Source organism: Pseudonaja textilis, chromosome 11 (genome assembly GCF_049901715.1).
Source record: "Pseudonaja textilis isolate UNSWEBS1 chromosome 11, rPseTex1.2, whole genome shotgun sequence".
NCBI lineage: Eukaryota > Metazoa > Chordata > Lepidosauria > Squamata > Elapidae > Pseudonaja > Pseudonaja textilis.
In genome coordinates, this window is record NC_142000.1 from 6,055,214 (window position 1) to 6,078,675 (window position 23,462).

General features: G+C 42.0%; 1 protein-coding gene across 2 annotated transcripts in view; it reads right to left on the reverse strand.

Annotated features, from left to right (window-relative positions):
* The window catches only part of SMPD3 (sphingomyelin phosphodiesterase 3), a 210,996-nt gene that overhangs the window by 50,139 nt on the left and 137,395 nt on the right, over positions 1–23,462 (reverse strand). For both annotated transcript variants that reach the window (XM_087940517.1, XM_087940516.1), the window contains one exon: positions 8,535–8,610. In XM_087940517.1, coding sequence (XP_087796643.1) covers positions 8,535–8,610 — 76 coding nt within the window. The remainder of the gene's footprint in view (positions 1–8,534; positions 8,611–23,462) is intronic.

A 23,462-nucleotide genomic window follows, 5' to 3' on the forward strand; every position in this document is an offset into this window, starting at 1 on the left:
GGTGGCAGTGTTCTGACCCAATTGGGTTCCCAAAGAGCAAACATAGACAAAGGCAGCAGCCCCCACCTTTCAAGGTTTAATCACGAATTCTGTTCCTTTACAGATAAAAGGCTGCTTTCCACTAATTAGCCCCGACAAGAAAGAATCTTGCCAAGGTGTTCGTCGATACTGCCAAAAACCCAGAGATAAGGACTAATTTACAAAATTCTCCAAACATGAACTAAGATGTCCACCAAGTTGAGCTTCAGAGCTTCTTTGCTGTCTGCAAAGAACGCTTTTCCAAGCCTGGCTTTTATTCTCTTGAGAGAGGGGCCATTACCTTGCAGCCTTACTCCTGAGTCGCCTGTGCTGTTGTAATTGTTCTTTCCTCCGAGCAATCCTTTGTGCACGTGTACTTGGCACAGGCTCCTCGGGAACCTCCTCATCACTGCTGCCAGCCCCCACAATCTCTGAAGGCAGCAGTCTACTCCCTGATGGTCATGACCCCTATTCTGAGTCCTCGCTCTCCTCAGCCATCTGCACCTGCTGCTGGCTAACCACAACACAGAGGCACTGCGGGCTGGTTCTTTGCTATTTCCAGGGGGCCCCCCCATGGCCAGATCTAAGCACCCTGCAAGCAGGATTTGGCCCTTGGTCCTTGAGTTGACACCCTTGCTTTACAAAGTGAATTTGGTTACCATTTCAGCAGCTGGGGCCAATGGTTAAATGCAGAAGGTTACCCAAATTCCAGAACCCAAACACAGGGTCTTAGAGTGTTCATTCAGGGACCGTCCAAAGTTACAGCACCACTGGAAAAAAGTTGACTAATGACCACTTTTTCACACTTATGACCATTTCAGCCTCCTCACTTTCACATGGTCAAAATTCCAATGCTTGGCAACTGGCTGCAATGTCCTGGGGTCATTCCTGGGGCCACCCCTTTTTGCGAACTTCTGGCTAGCAAAGTCAATGGGAAAAGCCAGATTGACTTAACCACCATGTTACTAACTTAACAACTGCAATGATTTGCTTAACCACTGTGGCAAAAACGGTCGTAAAATGGGGCAGAATTCACTTGACAAATCTTTCACTTAGCAACAGAAACGTTGGGCTCCATTGTGGTCATAAGTCGAGGACTACCTGTATTGTATATAAGAAGGTTTGAGTAATTATACAGATTACCAGTTTCTTGCAGAAACCTGACCCAAACTAATGGATGGTCTCAAGCATCCCAGGTTTTCCCTCCCTATACACAACTTCATGACCACCTCCTCCTCCTCCTCCTCCTCCTCCTCCTCCTCCTCCTCCTCCTCCTCCTCCTCCTCCTCCTCTTCTCCTTCTCCTTCTCCTTCTCCTTCTCCTCCTCCTCCTCCTTCTCCTTCTCCTTCCTCTTCCTCTTCCTCCTTTCTTCTTTCTTCTTCCATATCCATCATTGAACGTTGGCGATCATGCTGACGATCCTATTTTTATCAACAGCTGGACGAAAAGTGCTGTTGAGTTTTGTCCAAACTCGTCCCTTAGATTTTGAAGCCATGATGTTCTTCTTCTGCCTGGATCTCATTTGCCTTCAATCTTTCCCTGGAGGATTAAGTGATGTATGGCGTATTTTTCCGGATGTTGCATCCCATGTACAAAATATCCAAACATTCACTTTTTTTATGGTTTTGATGATTTCCCTTGGCTTTCCCAGGCAGCTTATCCCCTCCTCGTTTCTGATTTTGCCAACCCAGCTTATACATATCAGCCGCCTGTAAAATCCACATTTCAAGAGCTTCTGGTCTCTTCAAGTGGCTTTCTGTCAGAGACCAACTCTCCACTCTGTAGAGCAGGATAGAAAACATGCACCATCCGATTTTCAACCTTAGGCTTATGTCGTGATTCCAGAAGAGCTTAATCAATTGGTTAAAAATAACCCAAGTGATACACTTAAAAAGAAAAACGTGTTTCTCTTTTTTTCAGACAAAATATTAATATGTATAATTCACAGCCACATTTGAATAATGGGTGTTTTAAAAGCAGGGCGAGGATATTAATGGATGACATTTTTAGTATTCTGAAGCGACCACACCGAAGCATTTCTCCGATTCCAATTCCCCCCTTTTAACCAAGACACCGGAGAACATTTCCACCCCGCATTATGATAAGTTAAATGGCTCGGACCGCAGTAGATATTAATTAGCTCTAGGCTCTGATTTTCCACTGTGGATAAACGGTTGCCATTCAGTGAGATGAAACAAAGAGCTGCAAAGGCGGCTCTCGTTGTATGGGAGAAAATTCCTGCCTGAAATTTGAAAAGCTGGTTTTCCTTGGCTACGGGTACTTCAAGATAATTCAGAGGCAGAAGCAGCAATAAAAAGTGGTTTGTTTTTTTTTTCAAAATAAATAAAATAAAAATAAACTGGCATCTACCTCCCCCCAAAAGAGAGAAAAACTATGCAGGCATTCCTAGCTGACCTGTGATCAGAAAGCAAACGAATATAAATTTTAGATGGGCACCTGGAGAAATCTAAGTATGAATAAGTGGGACTGGAACAAGAAGCAGAGAGCCAATTACAGAGAAAAAAAAATCAAAGACGAAAGGTGATTAAATATTCATTGGAGAGCCTTGCATTGCTTCAAAAGGAAGATTTGCATATAAGAGGCCCCAGCTGCAATTGCTAGCATCTCCAGGAAAGGTCTTCTAAAAAGCTTGTATCTGAAATAACGTTCAGCGGGGATTTCACTGCAGTTTGAGCTGTTTCCTAGCCGAAAAAAGGAGCAACCGACTTTAAGCAGAGAGACTGGGTGAGAAGGAGATGATGTGGCAATATATATATATATGCTAGTTCGATATCTGTCAGGGGTGGGATTCAAAATTTTTAACAACCGGTTCTGTGGGCGTGGCTTAGGTAGTGGGCGTGGCTTGGTTGTCATGTGACTGGGTGGCTTGGTGGTCATGTTATTGGCTGGGTGTGGCCAACTCAATATCACTCACATCGAGGCACCCATCTCCTCGCCTGGCCTCTCGTGACTGTGGGGATGCTGCAACAGTCGTAAGTATGAAAAATGGTCATAAGTCACTTTTTTCAGTGGTCACTCCACACAAGCAATGGTCACTTTGAATGGTCACTCCACACAAGCAAACTACCAGCAAAGGAGCGGAAAAAAACTCCAGAGAAGTTCCTGAGACAGGAAGTCTAGTCCTGCCAAGAATGTAGTAAGGGTTAATGGAGAGGCAGTTTCTGTAAGCAACACCAGAATGTTTCCTTCCTGTCTTCCTTACAGGATTAGACCAGTAATTTCTTCTAACAACCGGTTCTCTGAACTGCTTAGAATGTTAACAATCGGTTCTAGCGAATAGGTGCAAACTGGTAGAATCCCACCCCTGATATCTGTGCTTCGCTACGAAACTATGTGATCGGGCTTAGTATTTGGGGAGGAAAATAAGGGGGGAAAATTTTGCCTCTGCCTACCAGCATCCATCGGTATTCATCTGGCTAGCGTCCTGTCAGTCAGTGTGTGAGGGAGTTGAGTATTTGCTGTGTGAGCACGAAGGAGACAGCAAGGAGCCTGGGTGTGGCTTGGCTCAACTGTTCTGTGCTAAAACTGCTTGGTGCTGTGAAACTAAAACTGAAACTGAAATTCCTCTCCAATGCTTGTGTTTTGCATTTGGGACAGGTTTCTCTTCAGGTGGAGATGGGGAGTAGAACGCCTTAGCATCAGAGTGTGTTAATAATAATAATATAGGAAATGCTAATACTCTGATGGTCATTTAAAAAATCCTTTCTTAGCGAGCACCTAGAAGCCAAGAGGAACATACGTGCCAAATTTCAAGTTAGTAGGTTTTACGATTCTGGAGATTTTGTGATGATGGTATTTCGCTTTTATAAATATAGATATATTTTCCAAAATTCAGAATGGGAGATCACTGCTCCAGGACAAGACCTTACATGCATCCTTGATGTTAGTCTTCATATTATAGATCTAGGAGGACATATTCTATGGCAAGGTTCTTCAAATGTTTCTGAGTTTGTGGACCGGCAGGTGGTGAGAAGAAGGGAAGGAGCCCACAAACAGCAGGCATGCACTCACAGGTCCATTTATGCAAGTGGCAGATGCACCTGACATTGTCACTATTGGAGCTTCCCACACAAACATGAGCGCCCGCCATTTGTGCAATGGAGCTTCCCACATCTGTGCCTTGCAAATGCCCTGTTCAAAAAGGGCCGAGGAAAGTTAGCACCCAACCCTCCTAGAAGAATGAAGTATTTTGGGAAATATTAAAAAGACAGAATATTATATGTCCCTGGATGAGAAAAGGCGAAACATGCTTCTAAAGACAGAAATTCAGAGCCATAGTTCCCTGCCCCTAAGCTGATGCTAAGCTGAGGCTAGCTTTTAGAAATGCAAATTTGATAATCCATTCAAGACACGATATTTTGAACAAAGGTAGAATGGTAGGATTAGTCCATCACTCAAGATCCAAACCAGGACAAAGCCATTAAGACACAACAGGAATTGCCCACAGAACACAAGTCTGTTCATTACATCATCACCCATCAAGGTTCAACCAAGCATATCTCAGACAACCTCAGCTATGACCCCCCTGGGAGTCTGACAACCAATAGAATAGATGCTTTCACCGCAGGAACAGGAAACTCAAGGGCTAGACCCAAGAGAGGGTATAAATAATCCTCACTCTCCACTCCATGTGCTCAGCTGTCCAGGACCTCAAACCCATGTGGTCCTGTCCACCAATAAACTATATTGCCAATCAGCCTCCATGTTTCCAGTGTCTTTCTCCCCACTTGGTACAGAACCCAGATGGATATTTCTTCCAACAGGGCCATGGTCTGGTACCAAGCCCTGGCCCTGGAGTTGGGGACCCCTGTTTTACAGAGTCAACCTTCCCAGAACCAAGAGAAAAATCTCTAACAATACAGATTTTCCCTCTAGTCTATTCTCTAGATAGAACTACAATGGATCAATCCTTTCTTTATATGATGTTTTATAATATGGATCTGAGATATTGAATAAACAATAGCTGCAGGCTTCAAGATTAAACTTGATTCTACGGTATCCAAATTAAAATAACCTGGAAGCAAAGTGGATTTGCCTCTCCTGTATTCTACTCTTAATGTTGGCTCTGGCACTTTTTAATACTATTACCAAGAGGGCATGGCTGATTTCCAGAAATTGCTTGTGCCACTGTCTACACATGGTGACAAACGGCCAGAAGAATTTTCAAGAAGTAGGACATGTGATAGTTTGGCTCAAAGCTGCTCCAATCTTCATCTTCAAAGTTTCCCAGGTGCTCTACCCCTCATGTCACCCCTAGTTCTCTTTTCTCCAGACAATGGGGAGGGAGTCAATGGGCGAAGCAAGATTGCCTTAACAACCATATGAGTCACTTAATTGCAGTGAATCACTTATTAGCCGTGGCCAAAAAGGTCACAACGTGAGGTTAAAATTTGCTTAAGAACTGCTTACTTTGCAATAGAAGTGTTGGGCTCAACATTCCTGGAGCTGCCCATATTAGAATCAATGCTATTATGTCTGCAAAAGGGATGATGAAGGAAGGAATTGGTGAGCTGCTTAAGGCAAAAGGCTCTTCTGTGCAGTCTAACCAGGTGGGAGGGGAGAGAGAGAGAGAGAGAGAGAGAGAGAGAAACCCTTTTGGTGCAAAATGCAAACTGAACGTGGGCTCTTGACATCCGTGGCTTTACAGGTGACAGATGCAGTGCGACGGTGTATTTGTCTAGTCAGGCAAAGTGTGTCCATTCAAGGACTCTACATACAGCCAGGGTTGCATCATTATGGCGCTCGTCCTTACTTTGTAGAATTTGATTTATTGCCGGCCAGCCAGTCAGAGGCACTGGCTGTAAATGTCCTTCGCTGACTCCTTTGACTCATCCATCATTCTAAGGTAATGCGCTGTTGGTTGGAAGGCTTCCTTTGAAATCGCCAATAACAGCATATGAGTGCACTACATGCATGGTATATTTTCGTTAGCTGATTGCTGAACTGTCCTTGTGGAGTGCTGCTCAAAATCCATCAAACGTTTTGAGGGGAGAAAAATTGAGATTGGGGTGTCCAGCCTTGGCCACTTTAAAACCTGTGGAATTCAACGCTTGACCAGGAGGTTGAAGACCAGCCAGGTCCCTTCCAACTCTGTTATTATTCTGTTACTGCGGGAGTCTAGTATTGTTGTGGCTAGCCAGCAGCAGGTACGGATGGCTGAGGAGAGCGAGGACTCAGAAGAGGGGCCAAGACCATTAGGGAGTGGACTGCTGCCTTCAGAGATTGTGGGGGCTGGCAGCAGCGATGAGGAGGTTCCCAAGGGGCCTGTGCCAAGTGCACATTTGTGCAGGATTGCTCACAGGAAAGAGCAGCTACAACAACATGGGTGACTCGGGAGTAAGGCTGCAAGGTAATGGCCCCTCCTTCAAGAAGATAAAAGCCAGCTGTGAAGCGAACGTTCTTTGCAGGAAGCAAAGACGTTTTGAAACTCAGCCTCATGGACATTACAGTATTTTAAGTTGGTATTTGAAGACTCTTGTGTTGTAAAATATTCATCTGTGATTAATGGCAGTCTCACAGTTTTGGCAAGGTTTTCTGCTTATCAAAGTTAATTAGTTTGCAGCAGCCTTTTAACCGGGGATTCACAAGAATCATTAAAAGGTTTCTGTTCTCTTTGGTTATTATTTGTCTTATTAGAAAAGGGTTTGGATCAGAACACATATTCACCTGTTTCATCAATAAGCTATGACACAACACCTAATAGAAACCCACTGATTAAGTTTTCACATTCATAGCTTGCAGAGAAGAGAACAGCCAGGTGAGCGGACCAGAGACCAAATGATAAGTCCATTTTTGGAATTGCTGAAGGAATTGCTGTCCAGAATAGTATAGGCTCTCCTGCTTTGGGGGGTGGGGGTTGGACTAGAAGATCTCCAAGGTCCCTTCCATCTCTGTTATTCTCTTATTCTGAAGGACCAGGCTGGGAGCAAATAATCCCGGAGAATATACATATGATTGCTAAGAGTTAATAATCCATTAATCAATTAAATCCACCACTCAGTCAATCAATCAAATGATTTTCCAATGTTTTGTTGGTCAAATGTGATAGCCCTAATTTTCTTTATCACTACTTCATGCTAACTTTTCTTTCCTTCTTTAAAAACAATTCTTTACTTTGTTATCGCCAGTACTACATGTAGCAATTTATTCAGAACAAGCCATCCTCTTAAACCTTTGGCAACTGTTTATGTTAAATGTTCAAAAGCTAAGAATCTGGATGTATCTACTAAAAAGGCACTTATTCTATCAAGTGACTTTTCACCCACCTATCATTAATTTGGATGTTTTCATTTTTAAAAGAAACATTGAATGTAGAACTTAATCCCAAAGCATTACCAGATGACACACTGTTTATTTTGAGATGAGATTCATATAATATTTAGATTATTTCGCATTACTGTGGGTAAAAAAAGACAACTATTTATTGAAATAGGACTAGCTAAGCACGAAAGGCATCCAAAGCTGTTTCCAAGTCCTTTTATGCAACCAAGAAATAATGAACTATAATTATTTTTCACCCGATGAGACTCACAAGTCGATTTTCAACAGGCATCGTTTTCTGAAGATTCACGTGATAGTTAGAAAAGATTTATATGTACCAGAATGGTTTATTACATGATGTTTAGGAAATACATCATTACTGAAAGATGGAACTTGCTTTAGATCACGTTCCATATGTTAGGATCAGCCAAGCTAGACATGGAAAACTAATTTGCAAAGCCACTGAAGAAAGCCAAGGCATATTATAAATTCATGAGGCTCCTGGATTCCTTTATTCATGTCTTGTTCCATTTCTGCATATGCCCACCCATCAATTCTTTCCCCCAAAGTACTCAAAGGCAAGATGAGAAACAATTGATGGAAACTAACCAAGGAGAGAAGCAGCCTAGAACCAAGAAGAAATTTCCTAACGGTGAGAACAATAAAATGGTGGAACGGAAGTTGCCTTTGGAAGTTGTGGTAGCTCCATCACTGGAGGCTTTCAAGAAGAGACTGGACACAGATTTGTCTGAAATGGCGTAGGGTCTCCTGCTTAAGCAAGGAGTTTGAACTAGAAGACTTCCAAGATCTCTACCAACTCTGATATTCTTCCATCTCATTATTATATTGCTCTACATTGTTGAAGCACACTGAATATATATTAACGGCATGCAGAAAAAGTATCCTGCAATTCTTCTATCTGCCTTCCTCAGTTTCATGAAACAGAATTTGTTTTTGAGAGGTGAGAGAGACAGAGAGCGGGAAGAATTCAGCTTAGCTTTCCCAGACTAGACAAGCTTGACAGGCTGCTACTGCCTAGCTTGGTGTTGTTGTTCCATAGAGTATTAAACCTTAGTCTAATCCTGCATGCGACATTTTTATGTTCAAAATGTGTGGCATTGATAGGAGATCGTCCAAGGAAGAATGATCCAACCTGTTTTCTGCAGATGAAGTCAAAACCATAGAAACATTCCCATATCACATAAGGATGATTGAAAGAACAGATCCATATTTACCTGCCAGAGCTTGCAAGTGGGTGCAGGAAATGTATCCTACAATTCTTTGGTCCTGAGGTGTACTTCCCACTTGCACCTGGAAGATTGGAAGGAGAGAGAGGGAGAGAGAAAGAGAGAGAGAGAATAGTTAGTGAGATATTTGGTCTCCATCTAACCTCAAAACCCAATGATCAAACACAAGATCTGTTTTATTTTACACGAGCAGATCCACTCTCAAGGTAGAACCACACAGCAAAGGAATAGACGTGTCTGAAATTAATGGCATTAAAATATGGGTGAACATTTGTCTGCTTTAAAAATAGCATCTTCTTTTCTCAATATTTTCATACAACAAAAAGGACTCGATTTTGTTTTTAAAAGAAGGACTGTGTTTACAAGTTAAATAGTTAGCAACAATACATTAATCACTTACAAACAACTGCCTATTTTCCAGAAAAGGATTGCAAAGCAGCACATTTGATCACTTTCAACAGGGTGCCAAGAGGGAACAATCAGAAAAAGATTAGGCTGGAAAGTGATCCAGTCAGAAGGCATATCTTGTTTCTAGATGTGCACATGAGGGACATTTGGCTTTTGCTTCCATTTAATTTTACTTTGGAGAGGATTGAGGTAGCTGAGCCCATAAGCATTAAATGGTCTTGACATCAGATATGCCTTTTGACAACTAGCTTCAGCATTTATGCCCTCTGGCAACTACAAAGATATTAAGTCAGGCCCTCTGGCTCTTGTTCTCAATTTGCCAGAACAGATTTTTTTTAGAATTTCATATTCAATCCCTGCCATGGTATCGCTTTCCCAGAATGCTCTGGATCTTTCTCCACCAGGAGATTGTGGGAGATTTAAAATGGCAACTTGTAGCTGTCTACCTTGGTCACCATGACATAAAAAAAGATGTTGACACTCTTGAAAAAATGCATAGAACAGGCTTCCCCAAAGAAGAGGGAGTCAACCTATTCTCCAAAGCACCTGAAGGCAGGACAAGAAGCAACAAGTGGAAACTCATTAAGGGGAGAAGCAACCTAGAACTAAGGAGAAATTTCCTGACTGTTAGAACCATCTATCAATGGAACGGTTCACCTCCAGAAGTTGTGGGTGCTTCACTGGAGGTTTTTAAGAAGAGTTTGCATGATCATTTGTTCGAAATGGTGTAGCATTTCCTGGTTGAGTGGGGGGGTAGTCTTGAAGACCTCGAAGCCCCCTTCCAATTCTGTTATTCTGATTAATCTCCCCTTTCAGCTCAAAGCTAGACCGAGAAAGCATGACAAAGGGCTGTTGAAGCTGGAATTAGCCTTGTTGTGTCTTCATATAGCAACAAATATGTTGGGACTGCAATTCCCATCTACTACCAGTGCCATTCATGTTGATTGGAGCATAAATGATTTATTGAAGACTGTACACAAGAATCTGGGGACTAATGCTCAGCATTAAACTGGTGCGAGATGAGGGACAACAGAATTCAAGGGTATGTGTGGTCTTGGATTGCTTATAGCAAGGCAAGGACTCTGAACTAATGATGCCTTTAACTCCAACTCCCAGTTCTGCCTGTTCTTCTTCTACATCTACTCTCTTGGGGGAGAATTATAGGATATGTAGTCTTAATATATCCAGGGTGTCACTGGTGGGGGAAATCTGACAGTATAGAAGTCAAAGAATTGCCCATACTGAATTTTACCTCCAGGTAGCACTTAGACTCAGAAAAACCAACTCCCGTGTTAATAAGTTCAATCTAATAGTATTTCTCCACTTGAGCTTTTTTCTGTATATAAAATTTCCCTGCATAGTCTGGATTTAATTCTGCAATCAGTTTCTCTGAGAATTGGCCACTATTGTTGTATGGCTTTCATCTGGTTTCCCTCCCTATTCCCACTTAAAATTCAAACAACCACAACATAACACAACAATAGATTGACTTTGGAATGGTAATATGAGATGACAATTTTCTTTTTAGGCATAAGGGAAAAATGCTCTGGCATAGGAGAAAAATTGTGTTATGGACTGTTCTGAAATTTGTTCGCAATGTTTGAAAAGACTTTTGGCCTTTCTCAATAGGGAGATCGCTTCAACCTTGCACTGGGATTCATGGCAAGTTTCAGGGGTCAATTCTGGGGTGAGATTTTTAGATTAGTACAATATTTTGTATAATTCTTAAAGATCAGAATCATCCGAGTCATGGTATTTCCTATGACACACTATGGTGGTGAAAGTTGTACTTTGAATTAGCAGAACAGGAAGTGAATGGATGCTGTTGAACTTCGGTGTTGGAGGAGATTCCTGAGAATACTGTGGAGAGAACAAACTGATAGATCATTGAACAAATAAACCCAGAGTTCTCACTTGAGGAGACATTATGTGAAGATCTAGTTCTCTGGAGAAGGCCCCGAAGCTTGAAAAAGGGGTAGGAAAGAGAAGAAGAGAACAACCAGCAGAAAGGAAGATAAACCGAGTTAGGGAGATGATCAATACACTAATGGAAGACATGAAGGACCAGATGAGGAAATATTGTCATGGAGGTCACTAGAGTCAAAAATGACTTGATGGTACATAATCATCATCTTAACCCTTCTTCAGCCTTTTCTTCTAAAAAGTGGTACCTCCAAGTGTCACTCAAATTATGAATACATTTAAAACAATGTAGGGGCAGGGTTTTATGGAAAACTGGATTGGGACTTGATTGACTCGTTCCTACGATGGTTCAGTGAAATTCTCTCATCTCCAACCAAAATTGTCTCCCTTTGTGTTTGTTTAATAGAATAACAGAGGTAGAAGGGACCTTGGAGACCAGCCCACCACCCACCACTAATGTAATTGGCCTCAGAAAGAGGGTATAAACTCCTCCATAATTTTTTGCTACTCCTTAAACCTTTAGGCTGGTTACAAGCCTTCTTCCATCAGCTCTCTAAGACTTAAGAGATCCCTGAAATGGCTATCCAATTCCACCCTGAAATGCAAAATAGTATCTTTTGCTGTTGTATCAGATGGACGCTTTGATGGCAGCTGCAGGAGAGACCCCATTTTGCATGCTAATCAAATCGAATAGGTTTCCCCCCATCTTATAATTAGAGCCAAGAATAATCTTGACATCAATGAGATATTTATCATCTTTATCAAAAATGCTAAAGATGATAAATGATTCAAGGATGATAAAGGGTGTGGAGCCTAAATCGTATGATGAATGGGTTGAGGAAACTAGATATATCCAGCTATCAAACAGAAAGATTAGTGGGAAAATGATAATTGTCTTCCAGTAGTTGAGGGGCCATCACTGTTGTGGCCTGCCAATGGCCAAAGGAGCTGGCGGCAGACTCGGATAGTGAGGAGGTTGGGGAGGAACATGGGCCAGTCCTGGAGTCTGGGGAAGGCTCTGACAAGGGCTCTGCGTCGAAGGCAGAGATAGAGCCAGGAGCATTTGACAGTTAATCAGCTGCCTTCGGAGTCGGAGATCAGTGACGCAGAAGAACAGCTGGAGCCTGTTCCCAGTGTGCGCATGCGCAGAGCTGCCAGAAGAAGGGAACAGCTGAGGAACAAGGGTTGACTTGGAGAAAAGCCACAGGTGGATGGTGAATGCCCCTCCCATAAAAAATAAAGAGGAGCAGAAGGAGAATGGTGTTTGCAGGAAACAATTAGTTCAATTCATTAGAGTGAAGATCTGTTCCTGACTTCTTGCCAAGTAATTGCTGCTACAGTGTGGCATTTGGAAGATATTGGCCTGGCAACTCTCCAGCCTGATAAAGGTCTGTAGTTGAGAAATCTTATGGAAGATTGTTCGCTGGGACTTTGCTGTAGAGGAATTCCCTTTAACCTAAATAAAAAGGGGTTTTATTGGGACAAGGAGTTTGCTTCATCATCTTGGGAAGCCTAGGTCAGAACAGTCACAGAAGAAGAGGGGATTGACTTATTTTCCAAAGCAGGGGTCTCCAACCTTGGCAACTTTAAGACTTGTGGACTTCAGCTCCCAGAATTCCTTAGCCAGCTTTGCTGGTTGAGGAATTCTGGGAGTTGAAATCCACAAGTCTTAAAGTTGCCAAGGTTGGAGACCCCTGTTCCAAAGCACCAGAGGGCAGGATAGGAAGTAATGGGTGGAAGTGTGTCAAAAAGAGATCCAATCTGGAAGTAAGCAGAAATGTCCTGATAGGGAAAACAATTAATGGAACAGCTTCCCTCCTAGAATTGTGGGTGCTCCGTTGCTGGAAGTTTTTAGAAATAGATTCAACAACCACTTGAGCTAAATGGCATACAGTCCTATCCTACCTTGAGCAGGGATTTGGACAAGAAGACCTCCCAAGCCCTATGATTCTATGTTCTATGTTTAAACAGGATGCAACCACAGGTAGGGTGCCTTTAATTTAATGCATAGAGTTTGGTTTTTGTATATGTTTTCATCCTCCAGATTGTTCTCGTATTCCAGGGATTGTAACTTTAGAAAGGAGACCATTTCTAGGATGCATATTTCTCTAGCAGTGCTGCACAGTGGGAGCTGAGTGAGCCTTTCTGGAGAGTTGTGTGGCAAAGCCATTAAGGCACCGGCTAAAATACAAACACACACACACAAAAAGCCATTTCCAACTTAAAGCTTTTGAAAGGTTTTCTTTTGCCTTCCCTGCTTCTACGCTGAGTGCCCGCCACATGATTGGCTTCAAACTGGGTCTAAACAAAATTTGCAAAAATATCCATTTTTTTATGAGTTTGGCACGCTTGCTTACAGAGACTTCTTCTTGTGCTTTATAAAGCCGCCCTGTTAGTTATGCTAAGTTGATCTATTATTTAAACGTGTTAAAAGAGAATGAAATGTAAGTATGAAATGTTAATGGGAAGAGCTGCAATCGTTGGCCAGTTGCTTTCTTTCCCATTCAGTTGGAATACCTGGTGGCTGGGGTAAACACCCCCCTCCTTTTTGTGGAATTCGGGTCACCAGATGGGTGGAAAATTATTCTTGGGGGGGGCAGGGCTAAAGAAACGTAAGTTGAAATGGCGAAGAGATCGTTAGAAGGAAGAACGAAACAGAGAGAAATGGAAGCTTGGTTTTTCCAAAGACTGAAACATGCAGGTTAACTGTCAAATATAAGAAGTTCAGAAGAGGACACTCAACAAAGGTTCTGAAGATGAGACTTTAGCAGATTTGGCACAGCCAGATCTGATGCCCTAAGTGTGGATGGACTGCAGCTTCCAAAATTCCCTGTCCAGCATGAACAGGGGTAAGAATTTCCAGCCCAAGAAATGTCCAGGATTTTTTCTTTACAAGAAGAATACGTAAAGGAATTGCCTCTCTCCTATGTTTTTGGCTCCTCTCAGTAAGGTTGCTGCACAGTCGGTGTCTTTGGAATTTCTTGGATCAAACAATACCATCTAATTTATCAGCTATTATAGTAATAATACTATTACTAAATTTGCAGATGATACAACAGTGGTGGGATCTCATCTCCAAGGGGGATGAGTCTGCCTACAGAGATGAGGTGGACCGGTTGCTTTTGTGGTGTGGAGGCAATAACTTGGTCCTCAACACCAATAAGACCAAGGAGCTTATAGTGGACTAGAGAAGGAACAGATCAGACATCCAGCCTTTGCTTATCAAGGGAGACTGAGTGGAGCAAGTGGCCAGTTTTAAGTTTCTGGGTGTTGCCCTAAAAGAGGACCTGACTTGGGGTGCCTACATTGCAGCCCTGATCAAAGGGGCCCAGCAGAGATTATACTACCTGATACTTTTCAGAAAACAACAACTGAATGAAAAAACTGCTGATGACCTTCTACCGCTGCACCATTGAGTATCTTAACTTACTGCACCTCTGTATGGTTTGCCAATTGCACAGGGGCATATAGGACAACACTCCAGAGGGTGAACATCATTGCCCAGAGGATCATGGGTTGCCCACTCCCCACTTTGGAAGAGCTTTATAGCTCCCACTACCTTAAGGAAGTTCAAAACATCCTCAAAGATCCATCTCATCCTGGGCACCCTTTTCTCAACTATTACCATCCGGCAGACGGTACAGGACAATAAAAAGAAGGACAAATAGGCTGAAAAACAGCTTCTATCCCAGGGCAGGAGCTCTTTTGAATTTTTCTGTATAGTGCAATATTAATGCAGTATCGGGGGTTTTCAATTCAATGTATAGAATGTGAAGGATGTATGTTTGTGTTTATGCTCATAGTCATAATGTACATTGAAGATGGTATTTAATTTCATTGTACGAGGTGCAAGGGCAAAAAAATAAACTAAAACTAAAATATAGTGTTTCTTAACTTTGTCAACTTTAAGATGTACAGGTTTCGACTCACAGAATTCCCCATAAAGCCATGCTGGCTAGGGAATTCTGGGAGTTGAAGTTCACACATTGTAAAATTACCGAGGTTGAGAAACACTGCATGGAACTGCATCTTCTCGGTTGTAATGGCATGATATCTCCAGCACTAACCCGAGAGAGATCTGTGTGGCTTCCACTTGGATGATGTTCTGTAAGTATTTACAAAGTATGGCTGTTCTCCCAGGCTATCAGTATAGGATGCTTAAGGATGCCCTGATAATCGTATTTTAGGGTACATGCATTCCTAAAATGGCTGACCATTTCTAGGGCAAATCTGAAAGGACAGAAATCTGAATCTAGAATCTAACCTTCGGCCCAACAGGCCTGCCTCCCCAAATCTGATTATTAATTTTCTCCCTGCCACAATCAAAAAGGCTTTCAGAAGTTATAATTTCATCAAATGATGCTAAATATCCACAGTACAAAACCGTCATCGTATAAAATAACTGAACATAGAATGATAGATTTGGAAGGGATCTTGCAGGTTTTCTACTCCAACTCCCCTGCTCAGATAGATAGGAGACCCTACACCCCATTCCAGACAAATGGATCTCCAATCTCTTCTTAAAAATCTCCAGGGAGATTTTTTGTGGAGTTGTGGAGCACCCACAACTTTTGGAGATAAGCAGTTCCAGGGATTAACTATTCTCAATATTAGGAAACGTCTCCTTAGTTCTAGACTGGATCTCTCTTTAATGAACTTCCAACCACGACTTCTTGTCCTCCCCTTGGGATGCTTCGGAGAATATGTTGATCCTCTCTTTCTCTGTGACAGCCCCTCAAGTAGAGAAGGACTGCTATGGTGTCTCCTCTTTTTCTTCATTAGACTAGACATAGCAATTGCATTTAGACTTATATACCGCTTTACGGTGCTTTATAGCCCTCTCTAAGCGGTTTACAGAGTCAGCCTCTTGCCCCCAACAATTCTGAGTCCTCATTTCACCAACCTCGGAAGGATGGAAGGCTGAGTCAACCTGGAGCCTGGTGAGATTCGAACTGCCAAATTGCAGGCAGCCGGCAGTCAACAGAAGTAGCCTGCAGTACTGCATTGCAACCACTGCGCCACCATGGCTCATATCAAGTTCCCTCAATCGTTCATCATATGGTTCAGCCCAGAGGTGGTATTCAGCAGGTTCTGGAGAACCAGTAGTGGAAATTTGGAGTGGTTTGGAGAACCGGCAAATCCCACCTCTGACTGGCCCCGCCTCCATCTATTCTCTTCCTCCTGAGTCCCAGCTGATCAGCTGGATCTTCTTTGGAGCTGGAAAGCAGGTTAGTGGGGTGGGGAGGGAAGGGGGATTTTGCAGTAACCTTCCCATATCATGCCCACCAAACCATGCCCAGCAAACCACAGCAAGCCCACCAAGCCATGCTCACAGAACTGGTAGTAAAAAAATTTGAATCCCACCACTGGTTCAGCCCTCAAATCATCTTTGTTGCTCTTCTCTGTACCCCTTCTAGGGTCCCAACATTATGTTCATATTGTGGTGTCCAGAATAATTAAAACTACCTGTATGATCAGGGCACAAATAGGTAGTAACAAGGTGTCCTCCATTGCTCTGTTTTCAATTATTTCTAAAAAGCTAATAAGTTGGATGCTGATGAGATATTCCCAAGGAGCAGAGATATAGTCACTGGAAGCTTCCATCTGCCTTGCCACCCTAAGTGAGGAACTATTTGAAGGTTCTCCGGGGACTTCCAATTGGGTAGCTTAATAATGGGTGGAAGATCTTAGAATGCCATTTTATTGCCACCAAGCCATAAGGTGTTTGTGATTGTGGCTGGCCGGACTGCAGAAGTGATTCTGAGCAGGGTCTTCAGACTATTAGCTTGTGAGCTGGCAATCATGGCTGCCTGCAAAGGTATTTATCACCATCATTCCTCAACAGCTAAGTTTGGAAGACAAGCTTGATCTATTTATGAGTCCACCCATTTTCAGGGTTCACATAATGTGTTGGATCATGAACTAACCCAAAAGACTGATTTCACTCCATGCACTAGGCCTCCCAGAAAAAAAAAACCACACTAATTAAAATTAAAATAAACCAAGCTTAGCAAATGGTGTAAACACAGCTTGCTGGTCTTTGGCTGAGCAGATTAAGCATCTGAGGTGAACCCAGACAGTGGTGTCCTGTTCAGAAACATCAGGGTGAATGCACTGAGGCCAAAGGCGAAGAGACTTGCTGGCATAAGCAGCTTAGAAAGCCAAGAAGAGAAATGGATCATCCTTCTTCTACTCCAGAAGGTGAATCCTTTGGAGACTTCCTGCTCATAGGATTGGAAAAAAGGCACATGGTCACAGATTCAGGAGATATACTCCATGCAGCACTATATTAAAAGCTGGGATTCTACATGTTGGAAGTGATCACCTGCACAATATTTGGAAGAGGATTAGCTGAATTCACGAACAATAAGACTTTCAATAACATTAGGAGGGCTATAACATTTTCTTCCATCCTAAATGAAAAATACCTTCTCATTTTACAGTTACTGGGATTGTTGGAGAACACGACTAGTTGTGCAGAGCACACTAGAACTACTCAAAATGTGGAATTTCAAGTTGCTGGAATTTCTAACCCTTAACTTGAGTGTGATGCAATCTGTCTCTCTAAGTTATGGATTATTTCTTTGGGCACTGCGTGGTCTCTAATTGCAAGAATCCTTCTTCCAAAGCCCAAACCTAAGATTTAGTATGCTTTATCAGTCCAGCCCATGAATGTGAAAAGTGGGAAGTCTTATCACTGCTACATTAGTTATTGAGAAGAACAGAGAAAAAGGAAAAGCAATGAAAAAGATTATTATTAAACATAATACACAGAATAATAGAGTTGGAAGGGACCTTGAAGGTCTTCTAGTCCAGCCCCCTGCTTGAGCAGGAGCTCCTATACCATTTCAGACAAATGGCTGTCCAATCTCTTCTTACAAACCTCCAGTGTGGAAGCATTTACAACTTCTGCAGGCAAGTTGTTCCACTGATTAATTGTTCTAACTGCCAGGAAATTTCTCCATAGTTCTAGTTTGCTTCTCCCCTTGGGTAGTTTTCCTTCATTGTTTCTTGTCCTGCCTTCAGGTGCTTCAGAGAATAGCTTGGTTTCCTCTTCTTTGTGCCAGATATTGGAATCCTGCTATCATATCTCCCCTAGTCCTTTCTTTCATTAGACTAGACATACCCAATTTACCCAAGAAAGCAAAGAACATTATTATTAAAGCAATTTGTCTTGCTTTGCTTAACAACAGAAAGCCAGAAATGCTTCTTTGTAATTTTCTCTTCCCCATTTCCCTCCTAGTTGGAAATGATTGGAGACGTAGACAATTTGAAACATGCTGAGTTGAGGGAAGATCCTTGAATGCAGCCAGGAAGGGTGGATTCTGGCCAAGGCTTGCATTAGCAGACGCAGCATATGTATTATAAAATATTTAGATTACTGCTTAGGCCTAATGCAGAAGGCTTGTTTTTAAAAGCTGACAAGTCCACCAAAGATGAGCTCAAGGTAGCTGCGAAATGCTGAAACTTTGGTGGGTAAGTTTGTCTCTGTTTCTATATAAGCAAGCCAACAGTTTGATCTATAAATGAGATCTATGCCATCACTAGTGGAATTCTGGACTGTTTTCCTCTTTGAAGAGATGCCCTGTTGGCATACAGCAACCAGCTTTGATGTTGCTTTTGATGTTCACATCACATTTTCTCAATTGAAACTCCAAGCTAGAGTCTCAGATTGGAGGAATACATTTAGATCTTGATCATTAATACTAGAGCATTGGCCCGCATCAAGTCTCTACAGTTGGAAAAGCTCCAGCTCCTGGAATTCCTCAATCAGTGGAAGTTTTAGCCATGAAACAGCCACTTTGGTAAGTGCTGGGTGGGAGAAATTACACAGTTTCTTCTCCTTTCTCCTTCTCCTTCTCCTTCTCCTCTTCCTCCTCCTCCTCCTCTTGCAGGGTTATGAGCCAAATAAATATGAGTGATAATAACTACAAAGGATCTGTCAATATGAATGAAGATTTGAGAAGATATTTCTTGAATTCCATTAACATTAGCATTAGAATTCCAATAACCCAGTCAGTTACATTCTCTAAATTGAGGTGGCTTCTGTTTTCTGCCAAAGATTTAGAAGCAATTCAGATTCTAGGATATGATGAAGATAAGGAGGAGGAGGAGGAGGTCATCTCACCAAAACAGAACAAAAAGAAATGTAATAGCACACTGTTCTTATCTATAGCTATGAGCCCTGATGGCACAGTGGTTAGAGTGCGGTACTGCAGGCTACTTCTGTTGACTGCCGACTGACTGTAAATTGGCAGTTCAAATCTCACCAGGCTCAAGGTTGACTCAGCCTTCCATCCTTCTGAGGTCGTTAAAATGAGGACCCAGATAGTTTGGGGCAGTAGGCTGATTTTGTAAACCATTTAGAGAGGGCTGTAAAGTGGCATATAAGTTTATTGCTATTGCTAAAGCTACAGTATAAGTAGAAGATTTAAAACAGTCTTTTTCAAATTTGGCAAATTTAAGATACGTAGACTTCAAATCCTAGAATAACCCTGCAGGAATTCCTGGAAATGAAGTCCAAACCTCTTAAAGTTGCCAAGTTTGAAAAATATTGGCTTAATATATGGAGATGGTCTTAAAGAAAATGCTTGTATTCTACATGGCATTGTCTATATGCACAAGTGGAAAGAGGACCAAAGATTTGAACACCAACTATATTCTGGAGATGTAGACCAGATTAAAATAAAATCTTGGTACCAGATTCTCTTGAAGCCTGATAAAACTTTATTTTAGGTGCTAGATAGACCAACCATGAATTCTCCCTGGTGCCCCTTCATAATTGATTCTATCGTTGATATTTTTTGTTACTATCTGAAATTCTTTCTACAGTGATTGGAATGACATCTATCCAATTGAGGAGTTCCTTTCTTTTTTAAAAAAACAACAACACTCACTTGAATTAAAAATAAAACAAAGCCTTTTCATTCTTGCTTAGGGAGTGAGATGATCTTGTTTAAGGGGGAAAAATGTACCTTCTGTTAATTTCTTTCTTGCTGAAACTTTTCTCAGCTTCTTCCATTTGGACAGTTTCACTGGCTTCACAGGGGACCGATCCCAATCATTCAGTAACTGAAGCAGATGCTTTAAACAGCAGCTCGGAGATGTCATGCAAGGGTGACAGAATTAATTCACTGTATTTTTACAGCCAGGGACAGAGGGTTTTAATATTACATATCTGCCCCCAGATAAACCTGTTGGCTAATTCCTCAAGTTATTTACCTGTAATAAGTAAATTTCTCAGGGAGCTTGTGGGAACCACGACCTGAATGATTGAGAATCTCTACAGACTTTTAGCTGTACAATTTGGGATGAACACCCTTTGAATACTGCGGGAGTAGCAATGGATTTCCAGAGGAAAAAAATTGCAGACTACAGAAACCAGGAGACTCAGGTGACCCTGAGGACACAGATAAACCTCCAAGTGGCCTCAACGACCCTCTAAAAGGATGCAAATGACCAGCTGTCTGCAAGGAATATAAATCCTTCCTCACTATTGTGTCAGAGCTGAAGAGGCTTCTTGGATGAGAAGCAAAACATCTTCAAAGAAAAAATGAAGTGCAGTTGCCTCCTGAAAAATCACTTTTGGGACAACCATGACCTGGATGACTGAGAATCTCTACAGACTTGTGGGAACTCATCTACCGTAGTAAAATAACTTGCAATGACTCACTCCTTGGAATCTCACAATCAACCAGTTGATAATATAATACTACTTAAGATGACCCTAGGATGTTGTGGCTCTAAATACTACTACTCATAAGTCGGGGTACTTGCTGGTGTTTCTATGGTCCTCATCATCTCCTCAATGTTGGCTGTTCTTTCAGTCCTTTGCTTTGATCTCCACCTCCCCCAAAGAGTTTGCATATGGACATAGACAACTCAATACTATAAAATCTCAGATGTTTCCAAGGACTAGATCCTATTTGCAAATTAACTGCTCATCTCTACTTCACAAAGGATGCATACTCAAAAAGAGAGTCTTCACTACACTAACCACAATCACATCTGTTTGACTTGCTTTTTAGCTTATGAAGGCAGCATCTACTTCCCACTTTTGAGGATAAGGGACAAGTTCTTGTTGTTGACTTGAAATCCTAAACCAAAGAGTCACCTCCTCCCACTTTCACGGTTTCTGCGGGGGTCCTTGGTGCTGAGCCTGGTTGTTTTCTTGCAGATATTTCATTGCCTACCTAGGTGACACCTTCAGTTCTAGAAGAGAATGGAGTTTGCTCTCTTTATTAATACAGTGGCTTCTCCTATGGGTGTTGGAGAAAGTGTTCTTTTTTATTTATTTATGTAGCAGTCTTCCAATATTGGAAGAGCTATGACAGAGAAGATGCGGTCAACCTATTCTCCAAAGCACCCGAGGGCAGGGTAAAAAAGTTAATGGATGGAAGCTTATCAAGGAGAGATCCAACCTAGAACTAAGGAGACATTTCCTGACAATGGGAACAATTAATCAATGGAACGGCTTATCTCCAGAGGTTGTGGGTGCTTCATCACTGGAGGTTTTGAAGAAGAGATCAAATAGCCATTTGCTCAGAATGGTATAGGATCTCCTGCCATGGGCAGAGAGTTGGACTACAAGACCTCAAAGGTCCCTTCCAACTCTGTTATTCTGTTATTTTATTATTTTATTTATTTATGTTATATTTTATTACTTTATATATATATATTTATATTTATTTTATTATTTATTCAATTTCTATAGCTTCCATGTGAAGCAGGCAACTCTGGGGGAAGAGCAATCATAAATCACGTGTTAACCAAGGTGGGAAATTTGTGGATCTTTCGTTTGTTTTTGGTCTACAAACACAACAGCTCTTGGCAAACACGGGCAACGTCTCAGCTAGTTAAATGATGCGACGTCATCCCAAAAATCCGAGTAGTTTCAGGTTCCTCCCGCTATTCTAAGACATTTCCACAGAATCCCATCGCCTTTTCTCTGTGCTTCCTTCTTAATACTCCCACGGTTTATCTGGTTATTTCCCACACTCTCTGTTCAACATTTTAGCTGCTATCTTCTTTTCTCCCTCCTTCCCCTGCCTTCCTTTGTTGCTCTAAACTGTGAGCCAGCAATTCATGCGAAGGCTGCATCGCTCCTCTCTTCCTGAAATATATCACTCCAGAAGACTGATGCATTTAAAAAGAAATTAATTAATTATCCTCCTTGTTTGCTTTCTGCCCAGGATGCATCCTCCTTCTCCTCCTCCCCAACATTTCAGTTGGTAGCTTGGTCCCTGCTGAGTGTTTATTTCTCTCAAATATCATCTGCCACTCACGGTTTTTTTCTCTCTCTCTCGAAGCACACTTGTAAAAGTTTTATGCTGAAGAACTAAAAGAGGGGTCAACTTATTTTCCAAAGCACCCAAAGGCAAGAAAAGAAACAACAGATGGACATTAAATGAGGAAAGATCCAACCTAGAACTAAGGAGAAATTTCCTAGCTGCGAGGACAATCAACCAGTGGAGTGGCTTGCCTTCAGAAGTTATGAATGCTCCATCACTGGGGGCTTTTAAGAAGAGACTGGACAGCCATTTGACTGAAATGTTATAGGGTTTCTTGCTTGAGCCGGAGGCTGGACTAGAAGACCTCCAAAGTCCCTTCGAACTCTGATATTCTATGTTCTAAACAGAACCAGCGTCTTTACCAGTACCTTTCTTCATTCTATTTTAAGGTTTTCTTAAAAAGAGAAATTTGATGTTCTGCTTCTTGAATGAAGTATTCTGACAGATCAGAGCCACTGGTGGGATTCAGCCAGTTTGCACCAGTTCAGGAGAACCAGCTGTTAACTTTCTGAGCAGTTTGGTGAACTGGTTGTTGGAAGAAATCATCAGGGCAGAGAACCGGTTGTTAAATTATTTGAATCCCACCACTGATCAGAGCCTCTTCGATGTAGCCTTGAAAAGAAAGGAAGATGGCAAGTTTTCATTCTTCTTACTTTCATTGCACCAGATGGTGAAAAAAAAAAGTAGTTTTGCCAATAATTCTCCCTGCTGTTCCTTTCTAACTGATTCTAACATGCTCCTTCTGAGGTTTCCCAGTATCAGGAAGAATCAGGGAAGGGGAAAAAAGCAATCTGGAATATTCTCCTTTCAGAGTTCAGAATAGCGATGTTGAGGGAAGAGTACAGAGGATAGCAACAAGGATGATTAGGGTCCCTAATGGAAAGAAAACAAAAGGAGATTTCTTCCAACAACCAGATCTCTGAACTGCTCAGAAAGTTAAGAAATGGTTCTTGCAAGTAGGTGCAAACTGGCTGAATCCCACCACTGATTATGGGGGGTGGAAGCTAAAACATATGAAGAATGGATGCAGGAATTGGGTATGTCTAGTTCAGTGAAAAGAAAGACTAGGAGTGATGTAACAGCATATTCCAATATTTGAGGGGCTGCCACAAAGAAGAGGGGGTCAACCTATTTTCCAAAGCACCAGGACAAGAAGCAACAGAAGAAAACTACTTAAGGAGAGAAGCAAGCTGGAATTAAGGAGAAACTTCCCCGCCGTGAGAACAATCAGCCAGTGGAATGGTTTGCTTCAGAAGTTGTGAATGCTCCATCATTGGAGGCTTTTAAAAAGAGA